Genomic DNA, 22,320 nt, shown 5'->3' with positions numbered 1-22,320 from the left:
AAATACCTACAAAATGGTGTTAAGAGAAGACATCTCTTCCAGAATAGGTAACACATTAGAATCAAAGAAGGGCTTGAGTTGAAAGGAAGCTCAAAATCCACCCAGCTCCAATCCCCTGCTGCTGACAGTCTGACAGGGCTGCCACCCAGCAGCTCAGTTGCCCAGGGCCCCATCCAACCCTGCCCTGAGCACACCCAGGCATGGGCCACAGCTTTCCGGGCAGCAGTGCCTCACCTTCCTCTGAATGTCCACTCTAAGCCTCTCTTCTTTTAGTCTAAAGCCATTCCCCCTTGTCATATCACTAAGTGCCCTTGCAAAAAGTTTCTCTCCATCTTTCTTACAAGAACCTTTTAAGTACTGAAAGGCTGCAGTAAGGTCTCCCTGGAGCCTCCACATTGGGAAGAGAAGCTCTGCTGTCCTTATTTAAAGTAAGCATTAAGGTGCCAAACTGACTGGATACAAAAGGAATCAAGATAGGCACAGGCTGTGGACTTCTACTCAGGTTAGAATCTGAGCTCTTCCATGCTTTTCATAGACCTAAAGTTCTAAGTCCAGCCTTTTCTGTCCTGAGAGAGACACCCTACTGTTCTGCCAAATCCAGGCTCATCTTCTCATCTTTTTCCTCCAGTGCTGCCGGTTAGCCAGCCCAACCCAAAAGATGCAGACAGAGTAAGTGATAACTAAAAGGTGCTGGGAATTTTAAGGTGAACACTCCTTGAAACAACTGTACCCTGGCCTTGACCTTTCCTGTTTCAGCAGTCTCCTTTCCCAGGTCCCCAGCTGCTAGGAGTCTGGAATTACTTGTGCATACATCTTGTCACAGGGGAGTAAGTCCTCAGCTGAGTGTAAGGCTCTGCTACTCCTGAAAGCCCATTTGATTCACCACAGAGTCAGAGGCTACAATTTTTATTCTGACTGATTGATCTTGATGGGAATTTTGCCTGTTCTGGGCTGCCATGTTTCTCCCAACTGTTAGAAAACAGTTCTAACAGTTAATGATAATTTCAGTCAATACAATAGCTCCTGTTTTCACAGGACACTTATGGGACTTGATTTAGTTCAGACTGTGCTACCTTTTAGAAGATTCAGTATTCCCAGGAACTGTTAAATTGCTTTAGAAGAGCTAGCACTAGAAGCCATAAATCAGAGTTGCTAGTTACAGCTACATCCCTGATGGCTCAGCACTGTCTGCATTCTCCCCAGAGGCTATGATTATCCCACAGACCCCGACACTATAAAACTCACAACTTGCAGTCTTGCCCCACCTTTCCCAGGCAGAGCCAGACCTTCAAGGACGACAATGGAGAAGAAAATGGGGGATGTTTATGCTCGTCAGCTTCAGCCACACGATTTCACTGTTCAGCTGAGGTGCACTAAACTGAACTACATGAGTAACTTTTCCTTTACCTTTTGTTAAATTCCTGTCAGCAGTCAGCAGTCCTGAATTACATTTGAGCCTCTGAGGCTCCCCGGACACTTCGCTGGGCTGTGACCTAGGTACATTCAGTATTGTAATGTGTGATCCATAGCTTAGTGTCTTCCAGTAGGTAAGGACAATGATTGGTGTACTGTGCTTGAGAGATACTACCACTAAGTATTTTTAAATCTTATGATTCAGTACCTTTAAGGCAAGTTGTTGAACAATGAAGTTCCCTTTGCTTTGATTAATGATGCTGAATGCAAAGTCCGTGGTTAGCAAAATAATTACTCTTCAAGATGGGATTGGTTTCCTGGCCCTGTTGAACTAAATGGAAACACAGCCATTTACTGCTATTACTCCTCAGGTCTGCAAATTTTGCTGTTAGAAGCACTGCACTTCTCATGTTTACAATGTAAGGAAGAAAATTCTTCAAAATCCTGACCTCCCAATGAGAGCAGGGGGGATGAGAGCTAACCACTGCCTTACAAGACTGACTCCCTGTGTATGCTGCTTTTCTTCCATTTCTGAGATGGTGGCACCTGCGCCATTTACACAGCCTCACACAGTGCCATCTCACTGTCAGAGGTCACTAAATCAAGTCTAAACTGCACTTCTGGACTAAGGAACAGGTTTCGCTTTTAGATTCAGCAGTGTTAAAGGGTGGGGAAGAAACAACTGTGGAAATGATCACTACACTCTTCTGAGCTCTGTTTTAAGTACTGTAGTACTAATGCTAAAAGTTGATGACGCTTAAGGCGGAACACTTTTCACATTTAGAAATTGCTATTCTTGCAGAGATGCTAAAACTGTTGACTCTCTTAATTGTAAATAATAAAAAACTCCAATATTTTTGCATAAACATGTGGAAGTTATTATAGATGGAGGAGGGGACAAGGGTGAGACTGAAAGGGAAAGGAGTAAGGGAGCAGACCAAGTCTGGAGATACCATGATGATTACATTTTTGTGGTTTCCTTCAAAGTCAAAGTGTCACGGGTGAGCATACAAGAAGGAAGCAAAAGAAGAAAGTTTTGATGATTGGCGCAGGCGGTTTTAATGAGAACTGATCTTAACGTCTAATACTGTGGCATGGAGAAAAAGCATAAAAGAACTTGGAAAGCCAGACATCAGCTGATTTGCAGGAGAAACAGAAAGCCAGATAGAAGAGCTTTCAGCTGTGGAAATAGCCAGAAAGTTACACTGACAGGTAAAATGCTTATTTTATTAATCCTCCTGAATTAAGTCCTCTGCAGAAACGCAGCACATTCAGGCCATGCTGCTAGACAACAGTTCCCTCCAGTCTCCTAGCTGTATTCTGTCCTGCCTTTCCACTTACTCAATGGAAAAAGACCTGTTTATTTTCTCAAGAAAGAAAGCATGAAATATGGTATTCCTCCATACCATTAGCTGAGGAACTACTCTCAGTGAACTTGATATATATGTGTATTAGTTGATGTCTAATTTAAATTAAATGAATTGATACCTGCTTGCCACAGATGAACTTTGCAATGCTGAGAAACGAAGAGGGTAATTTGTATGAAGAGGTTAATAAGCAGACTGGGTTATGGCGAGGCGCCATGAAGGACAGTGCTCCTCAGCTCACTTTTCTCACAAGATCCTACTAGCTAGGCTGGTGTATGCTTGTTTCTGCATTTCAGAAAGCCAGCTTTATTCCCAGTCTGGAGCCCCCTTGACTCCATCCACACTTGCAAAAATTGTGCCTACAGCCTTCCAGTGCTTGAGGTTAATACCTACTGCTCCACTTGCCCACTTCAGGCCGGGTGCTGTGTGGAAAAAACAGTTGAGAAACCTGTACAGGTATTTGCCATTTGTTGTGTATTTCCTCAGGCTGCTGACTTCATCATTAAATGTTAATCAAGTTTTCCACCTTTTATTTAAAACATGCTTTAAGCAAGCCAGCTCTTCATCTAATGCTACTAACTATGCATTTCCATCACCAGATTACTTCAAAACTATCATTTGTGTTGGGATTTCTACCTACTTCAGAAGAAAGCTCAGTTTCTTCTTTTAAGAAGCCCTAAGCATCATAAAAGGTGTTACTGTCCCTGCCTGGCAAACTGATTCACAGCTTCTGGCGCTTCTACTCCTGCCTATATATTACTAAACATATTTTCTGGATTTTTTTTCAGCGAAGCACTTGAGAGACTTGCTGAGATGTATGAGGCAGGTATGGTTTTGCTAAACAGACAGAAGGAACAATCACCAAGCTCTAGTCAGAACTTAAGTGAAATGCTGAAGAAGAGCAGATTTGGTATTTTACCTCCTGTTGTCACTCCCAGTTTATATCCCATATTCAGGAAGCGGCACTGGTGGTGATGGGGTCCTTCGGGGGCAGCCTGATCACTGCCAGTGCTCTTCTGTCTGGCAGGACAGGCAGAGGCACCGGTGTTAGAGCCTGCTCCTGCCTGAGCCAATAGAACTCTCTCTCTGCTTCAGGCCTCAGGTTACTGATGTTAAAGTAGGTAGCTCTCTCACCCAGCATTTACAAACATCGACATTTTGAGATCCTTCTCCTTCCTCTCCTCCCATTTCTCTGCTCCCACTGTCTTCCCTGGTTAATCTACAGGGCTAAACAGGCTCTTCTGCAGTGGCACTGTGCTGTGATAGCTGTCCGCCTGCTCAGTTTGCAGACCCTGCTCCTCCACCATGCTCACAGCCTGGCCTATGCTGCAGTGTCACCGCCGCTCCAGCCGGGCACAGGAAAATGGCTCTGTGATAAGGGCAAGGAACAGAGTGGGATGATGGAGCTGCATTTCCAGGGGATTGTTACTGCTGTGATCCAACCCCCGTGAATCTGACTGAAACCTTCAGTACAGGGCCCTGGAAAATTCAATTTTTCTTTTTAATGGAAAATGCTGCTTCATCATAGAGTACCTGACCTAGCATTGCATGTGGACTCAGAATCGTTAGGCTTCCAAGCAACCCTGTTGTTTTAATTTCAGTGTTCCAGCTGCCGGGAAAAACAGGCAGGAGCAGGGGGAATACTGCAGAGCAGCCAACGTGGCCTGAAGTGACAGCACCGTCTGCTGAACAGTCCAGATTAGTATTTGTGGCTGCCACCACCAGGATGCCTGCAGAGCTTTCATGGGTCAGCAAGCAATAATTTTGAAGCTAATTGTTATTGAAGAGAACTCCATGTTGTAGGATTTTGAATACAGTTCCCTTTTTTCCTGATAACAAAAGTCTCTCACATAGCAGAGAAAGGATTGCTGCATGAAGCAGGTGGGAGAAAATTTCCATTAGTGAAAAAATCCTGGCTTTTATATGTTGATAATTCTCCTGAAATGGTTTGCTGCTGCATCTGAGCCTGATCCTTCAATATAATTCTGCAACAGAACAGTCAGTGGGAGGCTTGCATTTTGATTTCAGGGAAAAAGAAATCACGACTTTGTTTTGTACAGATTATATGAACTCCTGAAATCAAACTCTACTTTCCATTTGCAAATAATGCTTTCACTGGCTGCAGCTGGATTTATGTTAGGGCTTTCTGAAATAAAGCTTAGCCCAGGAAAAACAGCCTTGGTATTTTAGATGACTTTTTTGTGTGTGTGTGCCATTCATCACAAAATGTTTCACAAAGAAGAAGCATGGCTGGCATGAGCAAATGAAATATGTCAGCCAGCTGAAGAGTATTTTCCTATCACTTTTCAAATATGGCTACACTGAATACCAAAATCATGAGAAGCATTTAATGTGAAGAACTTGGGGCTGATTTCAAACCACCTGACTTCACTTTGGTTTTACTCTTTAAAATTACCTAGAAAAGACCATAATCTTTTTTTGTGCAGCTGGATGAGAGCCAGACCTCTGGCTCCAGAGGTAAAGGGCAGAAACTAAAAAAATCCTGTCTGAACAGGCAACCCCACCCTCTTCCCCAAGTCAGCTTGGCCTTTTGACAGAAAGCGAGCTCTGAAGCAAATTCATTCATTGCCTTGTTTTTGGACAAAACTCAAAATTCTGCACTCACACCACAGAGAGACCATTGCCACGAAATTCGGCATGCTATTTTATTACCCTTTGTTTTCCCCTCTAATCAGATAAAATTAGCATTTGGACTGTGATTAATCAGATTAGTCATTTTAATTGCTTTTATCAAAGAGAAAAGCCTGCACTGGAAATGTAGTATTGTCAAAGGCAGGTGATGGCCTTATGAGCGCATTCAAGAAGAAGCTCCAAGTTGTAATCCACCATATGGGGGACTGTTCCAGCCACGTGTCCGAAATAAGAGGGGCTAAAGAGTCCACTGAGCTAAACATTTGAGCCTCACATAAAACAAATGAGAGAGTGGGAGGAGTAAAAGGGAGAAGAGTCTATATTCAGCCTACCTATTCCCAAAATAGACTAAAGTTTTAGTGCACTATTTCTTTTCCTCTTTTTTTTCTTGGTGTTAGTTATATGCCACCCTAAACTCTTTGGGTCCTTTTGAGATGGACCAAATGAGAGAGATGGCACCGAAGATAGATTTAGATCACATCCAGATTCAGCAGACTGAAAGGTGCAGAAAGCCAGAGGTCCTGATACCCCTGTAGTTTGGTTTACCATCTTATCAGAGCATACCCTGACTTTCTTCAGCTTGCATCTTAGCTTTTCTGACTGCAGAATTAAGGTGTAGTTGTGCCTGTGTGGCTAGGGATAGAGAGGCTGATTCCATCCTGATGGTAGTTTGTGAGAAACTAAGATGACAAACTTTGCAGTTTAAATAAGACCCGAAGCTGTCCAAATGCAAGAAAGCCATCAAAAGCTCCACAAGTTGGTCATCTATAACTACCAGACCTCGGCTTCTCTGTAGAGAGAAGTTGAGGTACTTCCAAGAGAGGTATCTAAAATGTATGCACTGCTAAATGAGAAACCGAAGTATGGAAACTCTAAGTAGTAATGGATCCAAGAGGATCCAACTTCATATGCAGTAAGATAGATCTAATGTTCCTCGTGCTAATGTGAGAAGACTAAACACAGCTCAACAAATTTAGGAAAGTTTAGAGTGAATGCATTCAAGACTGAAAGTAATAATACTTTATAAATTTTACCAGGTCCATCTCAAAACTGCACTTAAGTGTTTACAAGATAAGGTATGTGAATAATGTCTGAAAGAATGTCAAAAATATTTTTGCTTTGGATTGAGCAAAAAATATGAATTAAGAGATTGGTACATAAGAGTTCTATTCAACATGCTTCCACCCTCCCTCAGCCTTCTCTAGTTCTTTATAGGAGCACCTACTGTAAGGCCACCAAACTGGTCCTTTATGAAACCTTTGCATTTCACCAGTCCATCCTGCTGGCAAAGACCAGTCTGCTCCTGTTACGAACTGAAGAAGCAGGGCTGGCCCCAACTGGACAGAACTGGTTTTCATCAGGAAGCGTCAGCACATTAAAATCAAAGCTTTACTCCAAGAAGATCCTACTTTCAATGAATCCAAAGTTGTTCATAGACACAAGATACAGCTCTGAGCAAAATGGGAAGATCATCACAGCACTTCCTTCCCTTAGGGAAGACACATGTTCAACCTTACTCAGGCAGTCCTTTGCAGCATGGCTTGGTGCCAAACCACGGTCTTACAGAACACTCTCATGGAGCTCTTTGTAAATAATTGCACATTCAGTGGAAGGACCATCTTCCGTAAGACGAGGAAATAACCCTTACTGTTAACCACTGACATTAATGTCTCTAATCAGTGATCCATTCTAATCACCTCCCATGGAACTTGACTGTATCAAGTCATTAATTCCACCATTTCCAATTACAGTTAAAGCAATTTTCATGAGGAAGAATATACCAAGTTGTTGCAATAGTTCACTAAGTTTAATGTCCCTTTAACATGAATAGTATTTGATGATATCTCTACATGGATCTTTAACTTCAGGCAGTTCTATCTGTAACACAAAACTTGCACACTGAATGCAATTGAAATTATACTAGAAAATATCTGATCCAGTATCCAGATATCTTGATATGTGTAATTTGTAATGCAAAAAAAAGTAACTCTTAATCTTCAAAAAGTGACAACTTGACCCTGTAAAGCTCAAAAATTGCCTGTTTGTGAGTGAACTGTTTTCTTAATGACTAATCCACACAGTCATGTAATGCGCTGATTCATTCTGCTGCACTATTGTTCATCACAGTAAGTTCTATCAAACTGATCCCAACAGTTCATATTAGCCAGGCTTTTTGGGGAAAGGTTAGGAGTTAGAGGTAAAATTCCTACTTATCTTTCACAACAACACCACACTTGCTTTTCCACATTCTAGTGAGAGGTTTCTGCTTGACCTCCAAGGAGATGGTGTTAAACAATCAAATTAAGACCAATGGCATTTGAAGCCTGACGCTGGTAGGAAGGTATGAAGGTACAAATTAGAATCATTTACTCCAAGTGTCAGGAGGACTGATTCATACCACAATAATCAGTGAACAGAAAAGTTAGTGAAGATACAGAAATTTACATGAAGTACATAGACCAGAAACATTAATTTTGTTTCTCAAAAATATGGTTTCTCAAAAAGCACAACAGACTGCAGATTGGGACAGAGGACACCAAAAGAGAGGAGCTTAAGAACGAGAAGACAAAGGGGAGGGACTAGGAAGGGAGCTACCACTGATGCACATGCCAATAAGGCAAAACTGAGAAGGGACACAAAAGTAGGTAGTCTATAGGAAGGCACACGAGCCCTCTGACTCAACTAGTCTTTGTTGGTGGTTATGCAGTGGTTCTACTACTAGTCTGCTCATCTCTATCTGCCTGATTATGGCACTCACCATCATTTCTTAATATTAGGCAAGAAAGAGAGAAACTTGAATGGGGATACAGCAGTCCTGTTACTGTTATTCCAGCCTGTCTTTTAGTTAGCTGTCCATCTGAGCATGGCTTAGATATTAGATGTGAGAGGAGAAAAACTCAGTCATTATTATCTACCATCAATGGAAGGATAAAAGAGCCATGTGAAGGATGGAAAAACTAACACAAGCTATCTCTTTAACTGGACTGTTATTTAACTCTCTCAGTAACAAATGTGCCATTTTCTAAGCATTAGCTGAAACTTGCTTGTTTTGCTAGGCTTTAACAGTTCCAAGCTACCTCCTGTCCCTTGACATAATATCTAAAAATTCCCACTCCGCACAGCAATTGCTGTAATAATAACAATACTTACATTTCATTATTTAACCTCATGCTATTCGTTCACGAGGATTAGTGCTTAATTAATTAGCAACACTTAGCACTTCCACTTAGCACTTTACCTCTTCAAAGCATTGTAGGGGCAGAGCTCCACAGACATTTCCCATCAAGACTTTCCTTTGACAGCTCTGCATCAAGACTTGCTTATGTGGTATAGCATGAATTCAAACTGAAAGTCTTATTGACTTCATCAGGAACCAGATAATGCCCTGGCTATCAAGTGGTTATATTTGCAAATTACGTTTTTGTTTTTCTACTGCTTCTGGTTGCTTACTATTCACCCAAGGATCTAATTATTGGCTAATATGATAAGTGATAATGGGAACCTTTTATTAGTGTTATCTACAAGATATTCATTCTTCAGTAAAAACCTTACTTTCAGTCACCTGGTTGAACTGTATTGAGATGGAAAATGTGTTAACTGCAAAAACAGATTACAAAATGTCAATCCAGAGTTTTTAAGGGAGGCAGGGCTTTCAATCCGTCAGTCAAATGCCTGCTATGAAAGTGCCTTTCTTGTAAGCACCCCAGAGTGCTACACCACATCAATAGGCAATATAAACACAGAGCTTTTATGGTTCACTTTTCAATTGGACATTGACTCTGAACCTGTGAAACAGAAAGGAATTGAATTTCACTACAAAAGAGGATAATGTGCACAGGATTAGGTAGACATCACTCATAGGAGCCAGAAAGCGATACAGCTTTGTATGCTGATAGGGGAATTAAATTTGCAAATAAGAAATCAAAGGCATAATAATAATAATAAAGAAGTCTGAGTAAACTCTCATAAACCAGCCATATCACTCATTTTTTCATATTAATAGGCTATTTTTTTCAGATAATCAAAAATATTGAGGGGTTTGTTCAGTATCTAGTGATGGACTGGCTCCTGTCTATGGGAAGGAAACAAAGAGAGCCCAAAGTATGCACTCACTCCAGCCAAGAGATAATATGGAAAGAAATTTCTGCAGTAGACAGATAGGAAGAAAACGAAAACATTACATTTCACAAACTTGCTCAGAACCTCAGAGTAGTTCTGCACAACACAGAAGCTAGCAGTGCAGCAGCCTAGAGTTGCTATTGCTGCTCAGATCTGCTCCAGGAGAAACCAATGGATCCAGTACAGCAATAGTGTTTCCAGCTCATGGCCGTGCCGCAGAGTGTCACATGCACATCCCTGCTCCCATCAGCTAGGTCAAGTAGCTTTCTCAGGAAGTCCATTTTGCCAGATGAGGTATTAAAAATTTAAATTGCTTGGTTCTTTGAAAACTGACTGAATTGAACAGCATCTGACCTAACTGTTTTGGCAATGAAGTATTCCACAAGGATTACTATGTACTGCTAACTGCAGTGTCTTTGTGTCCAAAATATACTGTGTTAGTGTTGCCACGAACTTCCAAAAACCCAGGCATTCAAAATAAAAAAACATGCCTTCTCATTCCTTAATATAATTTCCTTTATGCTGCAGAAGGATGAGACCCTCAGTGAAATATTCAGCCTCAAGCTGAGGGTCAGATACTTATGCCAAGCTTTTCTGGACTATATTTGGAATGCAGGTATTTCAGTACCTACATTTCATTTTCTACCCAGTACCCACAAATTCTTTTCCTCTTACTTAACTTCAGCTTCAGCCATCTGATACTCTCTTGTCACCAGTGCCACTGCACAGCACACCCTCATCTCAGACACCAGACTCATCAGCCTGAGCCAGCTCTCTATCACTGAATTATCCTGTAGTCCTCTCTAATATTTACTACCTAGGACTGACCCCAGATTCATTCCAGCCTGCCCACAACCAGCCTCCACTGTGACTTTTGCATCTGTTAAGGCTGGATTCACTGCTGTTCCTGTTGAGAATCAGGTAAATCATGTACCCTCCTCCTACCAAGTATGCAATGCTCAAAACTTGTAATGCTCAAACAAAACTGTCAGCTGTGGTCATTGCTCATCATGCAGACATACTTATTAATTAGCATACACATTACATCAAGCTATTAACAAATGCATTATGAAGCTACCACAGAGGCTGATTCAAGTTATTATCTAGGTAACCATGCTTCTCTTTCCAGAACAAGGCAGCCACATGATTCCTTCTGATCACTTTTGTGTTTACATTTGCTGTGCATCTGTCACAGCATCTCCAAGCCCTGATGCCTTTGAGGAACACACGCAGAGGTATTTCCTGATTGGGGTCAACTTCCAGCACTGGAGCTCTGCTGGATACAGCTCAAGATGTGAACCAAACGCAGACATAAAGAAATGATGAAGACAGAAGCCCAGTGTTTGAAATGCAGTTCTCTGTTCTGATGTATGACAAAAATAATTGTTTATGTGACTTAAATGTTAGGTATTTTACTTCTCTTATTCCACTCAGCCTGCACAATGAGGCTGGTCTGTTTAAACTGTCCTGCAGTTTTTAGTCATTCTGTCATTAGCCTGTATTTACACATACTAAGATAGAGTGTGAGTATTCAAAGCTCCACAAGTCTGTGTACTCATTTCCACTGTTCACAGTGCTGTCCAGGTAAGAGGTGACAGAGACACATCCACAGAGCAGTCAGCACGAGATTCACAAAAGTCATGAATGTACCAGCATGTATTTCCTCCCTGCTCCCAGTCATTGGTGTCTAATGTCAAAGGGATGAGTAATATTTTCTGGCTACCACAGTCTCCTACAGCAATGATTTTCTTGAAGGATATTGATTGCACTGTCGTACACGTGCCTCCTTGTTGCTTCATCAGAAGAAAGTGTTCCTGCTGTTGCACTGTCATGGAGCACAGTATTAGTCTTGCAATTCAGCCTGCACAAGGAGTGCTAGATGAATTGTTTGATAACTGCTACTACAATACATCCTATTCTCTCCTAGTGAAACTGCTCAACACTGGGTTAATACTGAAGAGCAAGCCAGCTGAAACTACCTTTATAGCGTAGGCTCCATGGCAAAGATGGCTGACATAATTACACCGGGTGTGCATTTCACTTACAATTTTAATGAAACACTTTTTCTAAGCACAGACTTTCAGTGAATCAGTTCCAAATGAAACATTTCTGACAATGGCATTTTCACAAGTAGCATTACCCATCACATCCCAGCTCAATTTTCTCACCTTTGTGGTCCACAGCTTCACTGTCCAGTCAAATGATGATGTGACAAAGAGATGGGAAAAGTCAATTGAGCCCACTGCCATGTGGCAATTGATTCCTGTGACAGGTCCTTGGTGGCCTTCAAAAATTTCACCAATGCCGGCTTTACTGCAGGAAGAAAAGCATTTACATTCAGAATGTGAGTTAACATGTGGTGTTTTAACATCATTTTCTTTTACTCTTACAGTCCTGTTTCCTTCTAAAGCTCCATTTAACCTGCAAAGTTCTCTCCCTTCGGCAAGGCCTTTGCCTGCAGCGGCTCACTGCTGCGGGCACACTTAGTGCTCAGGATCCAGCACAGGGAGACAGCTCCTTTTTCTTCTGAAGACCTGCATTACTAACTTCTACATACACTGTCTACTACTATAGCTTGAAATAACACGTATGTATAATTATAAAGTAATTAGAAATTATAATTATACTACATCTTATACATCTGGGTACACTATTATTACGAGGAATCACCATTAAAATGAAAATGCAAAGTTGCTAATGACATATCATTTGCAATTCTTTTTCTCTCAAATATTTAAAATAACTTTGCACAGCAGCCAGTCATGTCCCTAAGGAAGCAAATCCTTTTTCACAAAATGAGAAGGGACTGCTCACACGAGCGGGTATTGCAGACATTCTGAACATGAGAAGATGTGCATTTCATCAGAGTGAGGCTAGAATAGTAAGGAAAAGTACAAATCTGGATAAGAAAGAAAGTGGGCAGCTTTTCTCATCCTGTAAGCAAATGACACCAAATCAGTTTTCCTTCTTTTGTGAGGAACAAACCAGGCACATTTGAAATATCAGAAGTACCCTTGCGCATGCTCCATTTATCCCAGCAGCCAAAAACTAATTCAGACCAGCAGCCATCACACAGCCTACCAGCATAATGCCTAAACAGACACAGTATTGCAATGCTGTCAACAGGGTAAAGTAAAAAAATATTTTAAATAAAAATCATTTTGAAGAAAACATATGTAAAACTGTGACTGTACAATATTAAGAACGTGTAATAGAAGCCTTATAATCTTAAACCACTGTTAAACCATTGTCAATGCGTATTTTGTCCCTGAAACACGGACTGTGGTAACATGAATCTGAAGACTACTGAAGTGGGGTCAGCTTTAGATTTATCACTGAAATAGCCTGCTCTTTACAGAAGTCACTCAAGCATCCCAGAGGATGAAACTGCTACCAGAAGCTGAGAGCACACAAGCACCCTGCAGATTACTGTAGCAAACACAAGGAATTGATCTCTGCAGAGGCATGTGGTGAGAGTTCCTTGCTCTTAACTACAGCCTTAGAAAGTTTACAGGGTGCAAAATAAGGAACTTGTTTAAATTATGGAACTGAATTTGCATTCTCCTAGCTTTAGAAGTAAAAAGATCAGTGTTTAGCCACATAGCACTCAGAACCTTGTCATTAGGAGGTGCATCTTACACTTGGAAAAACAGTATTTCAACTATTGTTCCAAATGCTACTTGAAAGTATTTGTCCAAGTAAGCTTTTCCCAGGTCATTTTATCAGGTCTTGTACTAATCGCCCGCCTGGGCAAGTCAGACAAGGTCTGCCCATGCATCAGGGCTTCATATGCTCTCCTTCTCACACGCAGACATATCTGTGGTGTCTTTCTTTTCTTTGCTATCTGCCTGTGGAGATTGAAGATGAAGCTGAAAATGGTAAAAAATAAAGGAGATTACCATTTCTTACAAGTGGTTTAAGTTTGATTACTCGGCAACAAAACTGTCTCCTAGGGCCTGATACAACCTGCCTTGACACACCTACACCTCAGTCAGCACTCTAGGCTTCCGTTATAATCACGGCTGAGAAAGAGGCATTTCCAAGGTGCCAGTCATCTCTTCTTCAAGCGGATGTCTGAAAAAGGCAAGAGAAGTCAACCCTTCCAGCAGTTAGTTCTCCCCACAGACTACACAGGGAGGTGGGCCAAGCACACAGCGCATGGCAGTAACACAAATGTATGAAGCTGGGCAGCTCCCATCCTTGTCCTATCCCAACACAGGTCCTGCTCATCCAAGAGAAAAAACTAAACACACTCCACACACGTGGCTACCTCATGCCAGCACAGACAATGTTATAGAAGTACAAAAAGCTTAAAATCACCTTCCATGACGACAGGCTGTGTAGACTGTTCCCTCTTCACTGCCAACAACAAAGTTATTGACATCTCCGGTTGGGAAAGCCATTCCTGTAACTGCCACTGGTTTGGACTTGTTGTACACCAGCTCCATGCTCTCCTACCAAAACAGATCTTTGTTATTACTCTGCAGCAGTCCTTTTGTTTGGCTTGTTTTTTTATTTTTATTTTTATTTTTATTTTATTTTTTTTTGCTAATTCATTTCTAAATGTTACACAGAGTACCAAGAAAGGAAGAAGGAATCATCTGATCCAGTCATAGAATTTAGGGTTTTATGATGGACAGTGGAAGAAGATGCAATGTCACAACCAGGATGCACTGCTCCTGCCATCCCTGATGCTGTGTCAGATGTTTCAGAGCGGCAGCAAGGCACTGGTCTCTGGAACATCATCTTAAATCAGGCAGAGATGACAGGTGAGAATTTAAAATCTAATGGTGCAGAAACTAAAGATAATACCTTAATGGCTATACTTGCCAGCCCCAGGCTCTAATAAAAAATACCTTTCTACTTACAAACATTTTTTAAAATCAGTTGTTTGTCAGGGATCACATGTAATATCACATGCACCTGAGGCATTTATCAGACAGTGACATTTGTCCCTCTGCAGAACAAAATTCAGAAGTCAGTGTCATGTCACTACTGCTATTCTAAACAGTGTTTTTCAGAGATTTTCTGAGCTAATCATAAATATTTTCTCTGGATCCCACCATCAAGCTACAAGCCAGAAAGCATAATTTCATTTTCTAGCCATATTTGAAAGTAAATCAGCATACTCATTTTTGTACATTTCAAATACAACCAGCATGAGCAGTTTGTGGCGGCTGCAAGATGTGTATGCTTTGAGCAGATTTTGCACAACTCTAAACTTTTTGGTTGTGCAGCCTAAATGGTGTAACCTAAGATTCCCTTAAAGGGCCTGAATGATTTAGTAATTTTCATTTTCATCTGTATAAGTGTGTGTGCTTTCTACATTTAAATGCCTAAGCTGCTATTCTCGGGCTAAAGATTATAGCATTTTTATCAGGAGGGATTTTTGCTGTAGCTGAAGAAAGTGAGTGTCCTTATGGGAAGAGAGGGCTGCAAATCCATAGAGAAATACTTTTGCTTGATTTGTATTTTATTTTCACAGATATTTGCTTCTATTAAAAAGGAAAAATAAGATCTGGAAAATGCATTGTCAAAGCACCTGCGGACCGTATATTTCTACAAAAATCTTCTGGGGTAAGATCATTGTTCAGTGTCTTTACATATGGCCAGATATTGCGGTGGAATTCTCCTCCAGAGCCTACACCATGGCTGTACATGAATGCTCTGGATCTGTGTCTTTGGAAAGTTTCAAACCAATGCAAATCAGCAACACTGCTCCACTCAATGTAAAGCTAAGGCGTGCAGCTTGACATCAAGCCCCACGTCCTTCTTTTCAAGATCACTGTGAGCCATGCACCGAATTTCAGTGTAACGTGGGGTGTGTTCCCATCCTTGTTGAAAGCCAGTTTTGAATCTGGCAAATTCCATCTGAATGATGAAGTTCTGAAACTGAAATGTTCACAAATCTCTGCTTGAAAATTCAGTATTCCAGTATGTAAACACACAAGGATTTCTCTTCTCTACATTTAAATGAGAAATGGGGCAAAGGATTCAAGTTCCTAAACACAGATGTCTGCACCAATTTAGATGCCTCTTCTTTTCCAGAACTGCAGCAGTTTTTCATAGTCCCAGGACATAACTACCAGACCCATAGTGTCTACAAGGAGCACAAGGAACATGATCAAACTTTGAAGTTGGCTTCACTCTGAGTAGGGGATTAGATGGGATGAGTTCCAGAAGCGACTTACATCTTAAGATGTAAGTGCAGTTCTGTACCCTAGAATATCTAAAGTGATATTTCACACTGCGATGGGATGAGCTGTCCTCTAGAAGTGCTGGTTTCTCTCTACATTAACTGTAAAAGGAATTCAAATGACTAGCTTGAACTTGACATGGACCTTTAGATGGCTAAGGAGGAGAGGAGTCCCACGTCTTGTGTCAACACTGAAAAGCAAGTAACTCAAGAGTAATTGCACATTAATGCATAATTAATGGGTGATTAATGGAATCATTAAAAGGAGTTCCTACTCAGCATTTTCAAACAAGATCAGATCCTATGATATTTATAAAAAACAATAATATGCTGGAACAGAAAACGTACAAATGTACTACTCCTCAGAAAGATAACACTTTCCATAGGGCCTCTTCTGTACCAGAATCTTTGTTTAGTTTCCATTATTATAATCACAAGTGGTTTGGACAATTTCCCTGGACTTCCTTTCATTTCTGATACAAAGAGGGGGTAAGAGGGGGAAGGGAAAACAATAGCAACAAACATTCCAGAGGGGGGGGAGTTGGCTCTAAAACTTTTGATTTGCATTGTTGTTTTTTTTTCTTTTAAATACTGAAAGCAGGCAACAAAGTAAGCTTTCAGACTTTGTGCTTTGGAAACCCATAGTGCCTAGGGTGTGTTCAGTGGCAGTGCAATCTAGTCCATATTTGTTAAACAACACTGTAGAGTAAGTACAATTTATACCACAGGCAACTTCTGTAATTACCATGCTTTAAAATGGATTATTTCATTTTCACTTGAAACTGACCTATGTATTAACGTATTATAATAATTATATGATTTGTGGTAAAGGAAATGGGTTTTGGCTTTTAGCAGAGACTGCTGGAAGCAAGCTGTATTCTTTCAAGCGCATCCACTGGTTTTAGTTTGTATAAGATGTGAGGTTTTGGCTTTTAGGAGCAATGTTCCATTAAGCAGGTATCCTCCTGTACTGAAGGTGATTTCTCCTGTATGGGTGAAAACAAACCCACCTGTGGAGTTGAGAGCATGTCAAGGCTCCAGGAGCACATTTTGCCATCTGTGGAGACAGTGATGAGATTGTGTGCATTCTGTGTTCCAACTACATTGACACAATACACCGGATGCTGGAAACACATTAACACTGGAAGTCAGAGAGACATTCTCACATATTCAAAACACATTTCTAATATCTCATATCTTACTGTAAAGAATGATTAAGTAGTCACATAATGTCTGGAAAATACTGGACCAGGCTTTTGCCATATAGGACTTTAATTTCTTTTTCAAATTTCAATTCTAAGAGTCCTGTTATGGACATGGAAGTGTTTTCAATGTTTCATTTTCCTCATCATAAAACAACTCAGCTGGGTAATGCTGTGAAAATACTGAATTATGTGGATGAGATTTCACCCACAGGGACATGTATCATTCTACTGATGGCTTTCAGCACTGAAAATAACTGGCAGAAAGAGGCAAATCATCCAGATGGAATCAAAATGAAAACTTTATTGAAGAAAACAGCTGTGTAAAACTTGAACTCTTCCAGAATTTGGCTTGCATGCTAAATATTTGCAAATGTACTTCAATTTAAAAATGAAAACTGGTCTATCATTGTTCTCCAGTATTGGTCAATACACCTTTTTAGATTTGTCATTATAATTGTGGAGTGACAAAAGTCAGGGTGTTACACCTAGTTCCTCATAGCATGGTCAGTCCATGAAGGCTGAATTCCACTTAGCATACAGTAATGAAATTCAATCTGTTCATTTTCCAAGAAACCTGCTAATGTTTTCAGCCTGAAGTGTCATCTGATACGTGATGGTGACATATGAGGGATGGCTCAAGTTCAGCAATCTCCACAGTGAATAATCAATTAGACCGAGTAATGAGATTTAATTTTCTTTGACCACTACAAGTGATACTGCTTAATTAGAGTAAGACATACACACAAGTTAACCAAAGACAAACTATAATTCCCTGCCTGTTGCACAGATGAGACTTGTGTCTCTAAGAAGAAAAATTACTTTTCACAAATAATTTCCTTATTCAATGAAAATCAGGACAAAGCTTAGAAGAGATGCCTTACAGCTTCTAATCCAACTCCACATAGGGTTAGAAACCTAGCATTTTCTCCTACTGAAATGAATGACAGAACTGGCAGTTATTTTAGATTCCTTGATGATCTAACTGCAGTTCACCTACGTAGTGAGCAGTGAAAGGCAGAGCTAACACTGGCTAGCTCTCGGGTTTGATAGCACAGCAGACCCAATAAATGCCCTGGCTGTAATTGCAAACAGGGTGGAATTTGAACATACAGTGCGTACGCACAGCACCAAATGGACTCATTAGAAATTGCTCCCAAAATGGTGCTTTTGCTTAGAGGCCACCTGTACACATCAAAGACCCCTAAATTGCAAGGTCTACTCTGATGCTGATTTTTCTCTCTCTCAAGACTGTCAGAGGAGCTGTTCCCCCCCTGAATCATCAAATGGACATCACACAATGTGCAGGACCCCAGCCTACCCCTAGCATGTTTCTCATGCTATTACTGTCGGCAATGGACCTTCATGCTCCTCAGTGGTGAGCTAATTACCACATTACTAAATATGATTAGCACATAATGACATGCAAAATAAACACAGTCCTATTTGTTAATGGGTGTTTGACCTCCAGTAGGCCAAAGGGATGAGGACAGAGGTGGCAGGAAGCTAATGTAGCCAGTGGAGTAGCTACAATATTTAGGGGGAAGGGAGAGAGACAGCCATGTCCTTCCAGCAGCACCTCTGTATGCCAGATCTGGCTTTAATCAGGGTTGCCAACCATCAATTTCATGCACAATAAAACTCACAGCAGAAATGAAAAGACCTAAGGAAAATGGATGGAAAAGACAACCAACTATACGCAACAGAAAGTCTATACAGGCTCCTTCCTTTCAAAGAGTTGCTGCCAGCTTGCTTTTATTTATTTTGGAAATGAAATCATCATGCAAAAGGGTTTTGTCTTAATTAAAATTTCCTGTTGTCCCAAGTGCAGATGTGTGGTGGGTGTGAAAGGAAATTAGTGAATAAGCTGTGGGTAGAACTCTCTTTCCTGGTGAATCCAAGCAGCAATCAGTGAGACTAAACTTAAGGAAGGTTTAAGTTGGTGATGACAACATACTTTCTTTGTTTCAAATAAGCAAAGTGAGGGAACAAAAAGAAAAAAAATCCTTTTTTTTTTTTTTTCCATATATTGCTTAAGTTCAAATTAAAACTGACTATTCGACTCACTTAGATAGCAGTGCACAAAGTAGTATTGCCACACAAGAGTTGTGTTAAACCTTTCCAGCCACCCTTTTGCAGCCAAGACTTCATTTACAGTTTAGGTAAGTGATTCATAAATACAAACAAAAATTAAGTACTCTTTTATTGTAAAATTGGATAATTCCTTAAAAAACATAATGCTTCCTCATGCTAGACTGTATAAACACTTATTTATACCAATCTGCAACAGCACATAAAGTGCACATCCACAACAAAAAATCATTTATTTTTATTTGTCAGATGCAAAACTTCATATATTGTTCTATATAATAAAACTATTTTAATATATAATTCCAGGAGGTACAATTTTGTCTTAGACATTTTTGAATGTAAACAAATTACTTCCCATTAATCTTTTCTTTTCCACTAGATTTTGAGTCCCAGTTGTTCAATTTTCAGTGATAGTCAGTTTCTTGCCATTAGTTTTCTGGTCTACTACATCTCTAAATTGCACTTCCAGGAGAGACTGTTCCCTTTCATGCAAATTGAACACCACTACTGGTGATAAAATGAGCAAAAACATTAGGGAAATGAAAAGCAATGTTGAAGTTGCAACCCATGGCACAGATCATTAAATTATAACATCAACATTCATGATAGTGGAAATTTAAGGAACAATATTTGTACTGCCTGGCCCACTAAGCATGTCTGTGCACACCTGTCGTTTTTTAATATGAGAGACATGCCTTCATAATACTGTCCCTGCACTGAATCTTTAATTCATATGACATGGCCTTTAGACACTGTCTTTTAACTCCAGGGATTATGTTGTCACAGTCAAATAAAAGCTGAATCTTGATCTGCAAATTCCAAAGATAAGAATCACAGAACTGTAGATGCTGGGGGTGCAAATGGCCAATCACGTTTTCTGATCCCTCTTTCTGCTAGAACAAGATTATCTTTCGGACTGCTTTGTGTAGTTCAGTTCCTTATGTTTCACGAAATTGTGCAAATTTTTCTGTACTCTTATTTTATTACATCTTTCTCCTCTAAGTGTCTGTTTTCCACTTCCCACTCAGGAACGGCCCCAAACTCAGTCCCAAGACGAGTTACTCTTACTACTCACAGAGTAAAACTTTCAGCTCTGAGCCTAAACTCTTCAGGAGGAGAGCTCAAGGATGCTCAGCATCTCAGAGCAGGGTGGAGTGAAGATCAGCCATATTACAGACTGTAGTCAGTCCAGACTTGTCTCTTCCTCTAGCACAATATGGGTACTTTGCAGTGTAAGAACATCTTCTACCACAGACATAATCTTTAGAGCATGGAGAAACTCTCTTCCTTTTCAAATATTTTGTACTGTTCTGCCTATTTATCTCCTAGACATCACCGGAGCCCTGTGCAATCATCATTATATCTGCAGATATCTTTGTGTGTCATTGAAATGCATTTCCATAGCATCCTGTTGAAACAAACTCCTCCTCAGTCTACAAGCTCTGCTCTATGGTCTTGTCTGGAATAGGAGGCCAGAAAAGGGATTTAAATATTTCTCTGTTGTAAAACAGAAGCAGTTGCCCCACACTCTTAAAAGCACAAGCGTCTACTTATCAGAACTCTGTTAGATCATTGCAGGTGCATAATCTGTTTCAAGAGACAAACTCTTGCACAAGTAGTCAGCAATAAATGATTCAAATTGCCTGCATGTTTGACTGGCAGACACATAGTCCCTACAGTAACCTGACTCTTGTACAGGCAATGAAGAGCAAGAATCACATGACTCATTTGAGTGTTTTAACTGCTCCTGTCATCTTCATCATAAAGGAGGACAATCACCTGACCTGCCCATATCAAGTGGAATGGCTTAACACAGGAGGTGGTTGTACACCTCTGTCATCCACTTCTTTCTTTTCAGGGGCCTCGCTTATGTTTTATCTGTCTAGCAATCAGCACTGCAGACAGAACTAGACAGCTTCGCTTCTCTGCTGACTATTTCTTCTAAGGAAAGGGAAGAAGTGATTTTTGTCCTTACCGTGTGAGCAGCAGCAGATAAGGGAGTTCTTTGAACAGGAGTTCGTCTGTGGCTGCGATTATCCCACAAGACAATTTGGCCAGAGTATGTTCCACCAACAACCAGGTTTGGGTGAAAGCGGGCAAAACAGACAGACATCACAGAGGACTGGAGTAAAACAGGTAGAGAAGAAGAGTGAGAGGTTATTTTCATCAGTCATGTTCAGTTTTCCTCCTGCTGCAATTAGTATTTTGAATTTTAGAATCAATGCATGGCCCTTATTCACATTCCTTGAACATCAGTAATTCTGCTAAAGCCAATAGGACACACGCAAGGAGCTGATTCTGATCCTAAAATGAGTAGTTCCATTGGTCCTAAGGAAAATATGAACCATAAGATAAGTCTTAGAACGATGCTAAGAACCTCTCCATGACAGCGATGTGAAAGTGCTACATTTCTTTTTCGAAAATGAGGACTTCAAGCAAACAGTTGTCAGCGCAACAGAGGCTCCTGGAACACTACTTCCCAGCAGGGATACTGCTTCCCATATTGGTCTTCAAACATTTAACTCTTGGATAATTTCAGATGAGTTTGTGAGAGGCCATAGAAAGTGTACCATAAGGTGTGCTGCTGTGAGAACACGGCCTGATAAGCAGTGTCTTGTTGGATCAATGACTGACTTCCTGCCACAGAAAGGTCTTTTTCTGATAGCAGAGCGACTCAAACTTTGCTTTACATAGTTTGAGCAGAAGCAGTTCTTCATCTTTGTAATGACAGCTGGGTTGTGTTTGTACATTTTCTTTAAACTGGAAATGCTGAGGAGCCAAACTGGTGTAACACTTGTCTTGGCCATCTGGGATAGTACTCCACAGGCCAGCATGGAGATGAGCATCTACCCCAATTGCCTCCTTCAAGTCTCTTTAAAATAACATACAGTATCTGAAATTCTCAAGGGAACAATCTCCAGAACCTTTAATTGCCAATGAGCTACAGCCAAGAGCAACAATCTGTAACTCCTTCAGGTCCTCCATTCTCTTTTCAAGGAATTCTTTCCCATTTTTATGTAATTGATCCTGGATGTTTTCTCTATTTTATGCAAACTGGAAAGCAAAAGTTACAGTTTGCATGATTTCTTGAGAATTCACATACTAATAAAGGCAGTTTGCAAACAGAAGCAAATGTCATTTTTCCATGGCAGTTTTAGTGATGGTTACAAACCACAGAGCAAGATTTTAACTTCTATGGCAATTGCAGAAAGTTAACTTCGCTGTTAACGGGCACATTCTTAAAATTTCATTTTCCAATCATTTCTAACCAGTTTTGGTA

At 40.6% G+C, this 22,320-nt stretch overlaps 1 protein-coding gene across 1 annotated transcript; it reads right to left on the bottom strand.

Moving 5' to 3' along the window:
* Positions 1-11,602: 11,602 nt before the first annotated feature.
* LOC100541356 (cytoplasmic dynein 1 intermediate chain 1-like) lies at positions 11,603-21,183 on the bottom strand. Its single transcript, XM_019616357.2, has 4 exons — positions 21,016-21,183; positions 16,758-16,871; positions 13,872-14,005; positions 11,603-11,864 (listed from the first exon to the last, which is right to left on the bottom strand). Exons 1-4 carry the CDS (start codon positions 21,151-21,153, stop codon positions 11,618-11,620), a joined length of 633 nt encoding a protein of 210 aa, XP_019471902.1. The 5' UTR covers positions 21,154-21,183; the 3' UTR covers positions 11,603-11,617.
* Positions 21,184-22,320: the final 1,137 nt, after the last annotated feature.

This window comes from Meleagris gallopavo, chromosome 6 (genome assembly GCF_000146605.3).
Source record: "Meleagris gallopavo isolate NT-WF06-2002-E0010 breed Aviagen turkey brand Nicholas breeding stock chromosome 6, Turkey_5.1, whole genome shotgun sequence".
Classification (NCBI taxonomy): Eukaryota; Metazoa; Chordata; class Aves; order Galliformes; family Phasianidae; genus Meleagris; species Meleagris gallopavo.
Note: the sequence above shows the minus strand (reverse complement) of the source record. Positions and strands in the feature narration are given on the sequence as shown.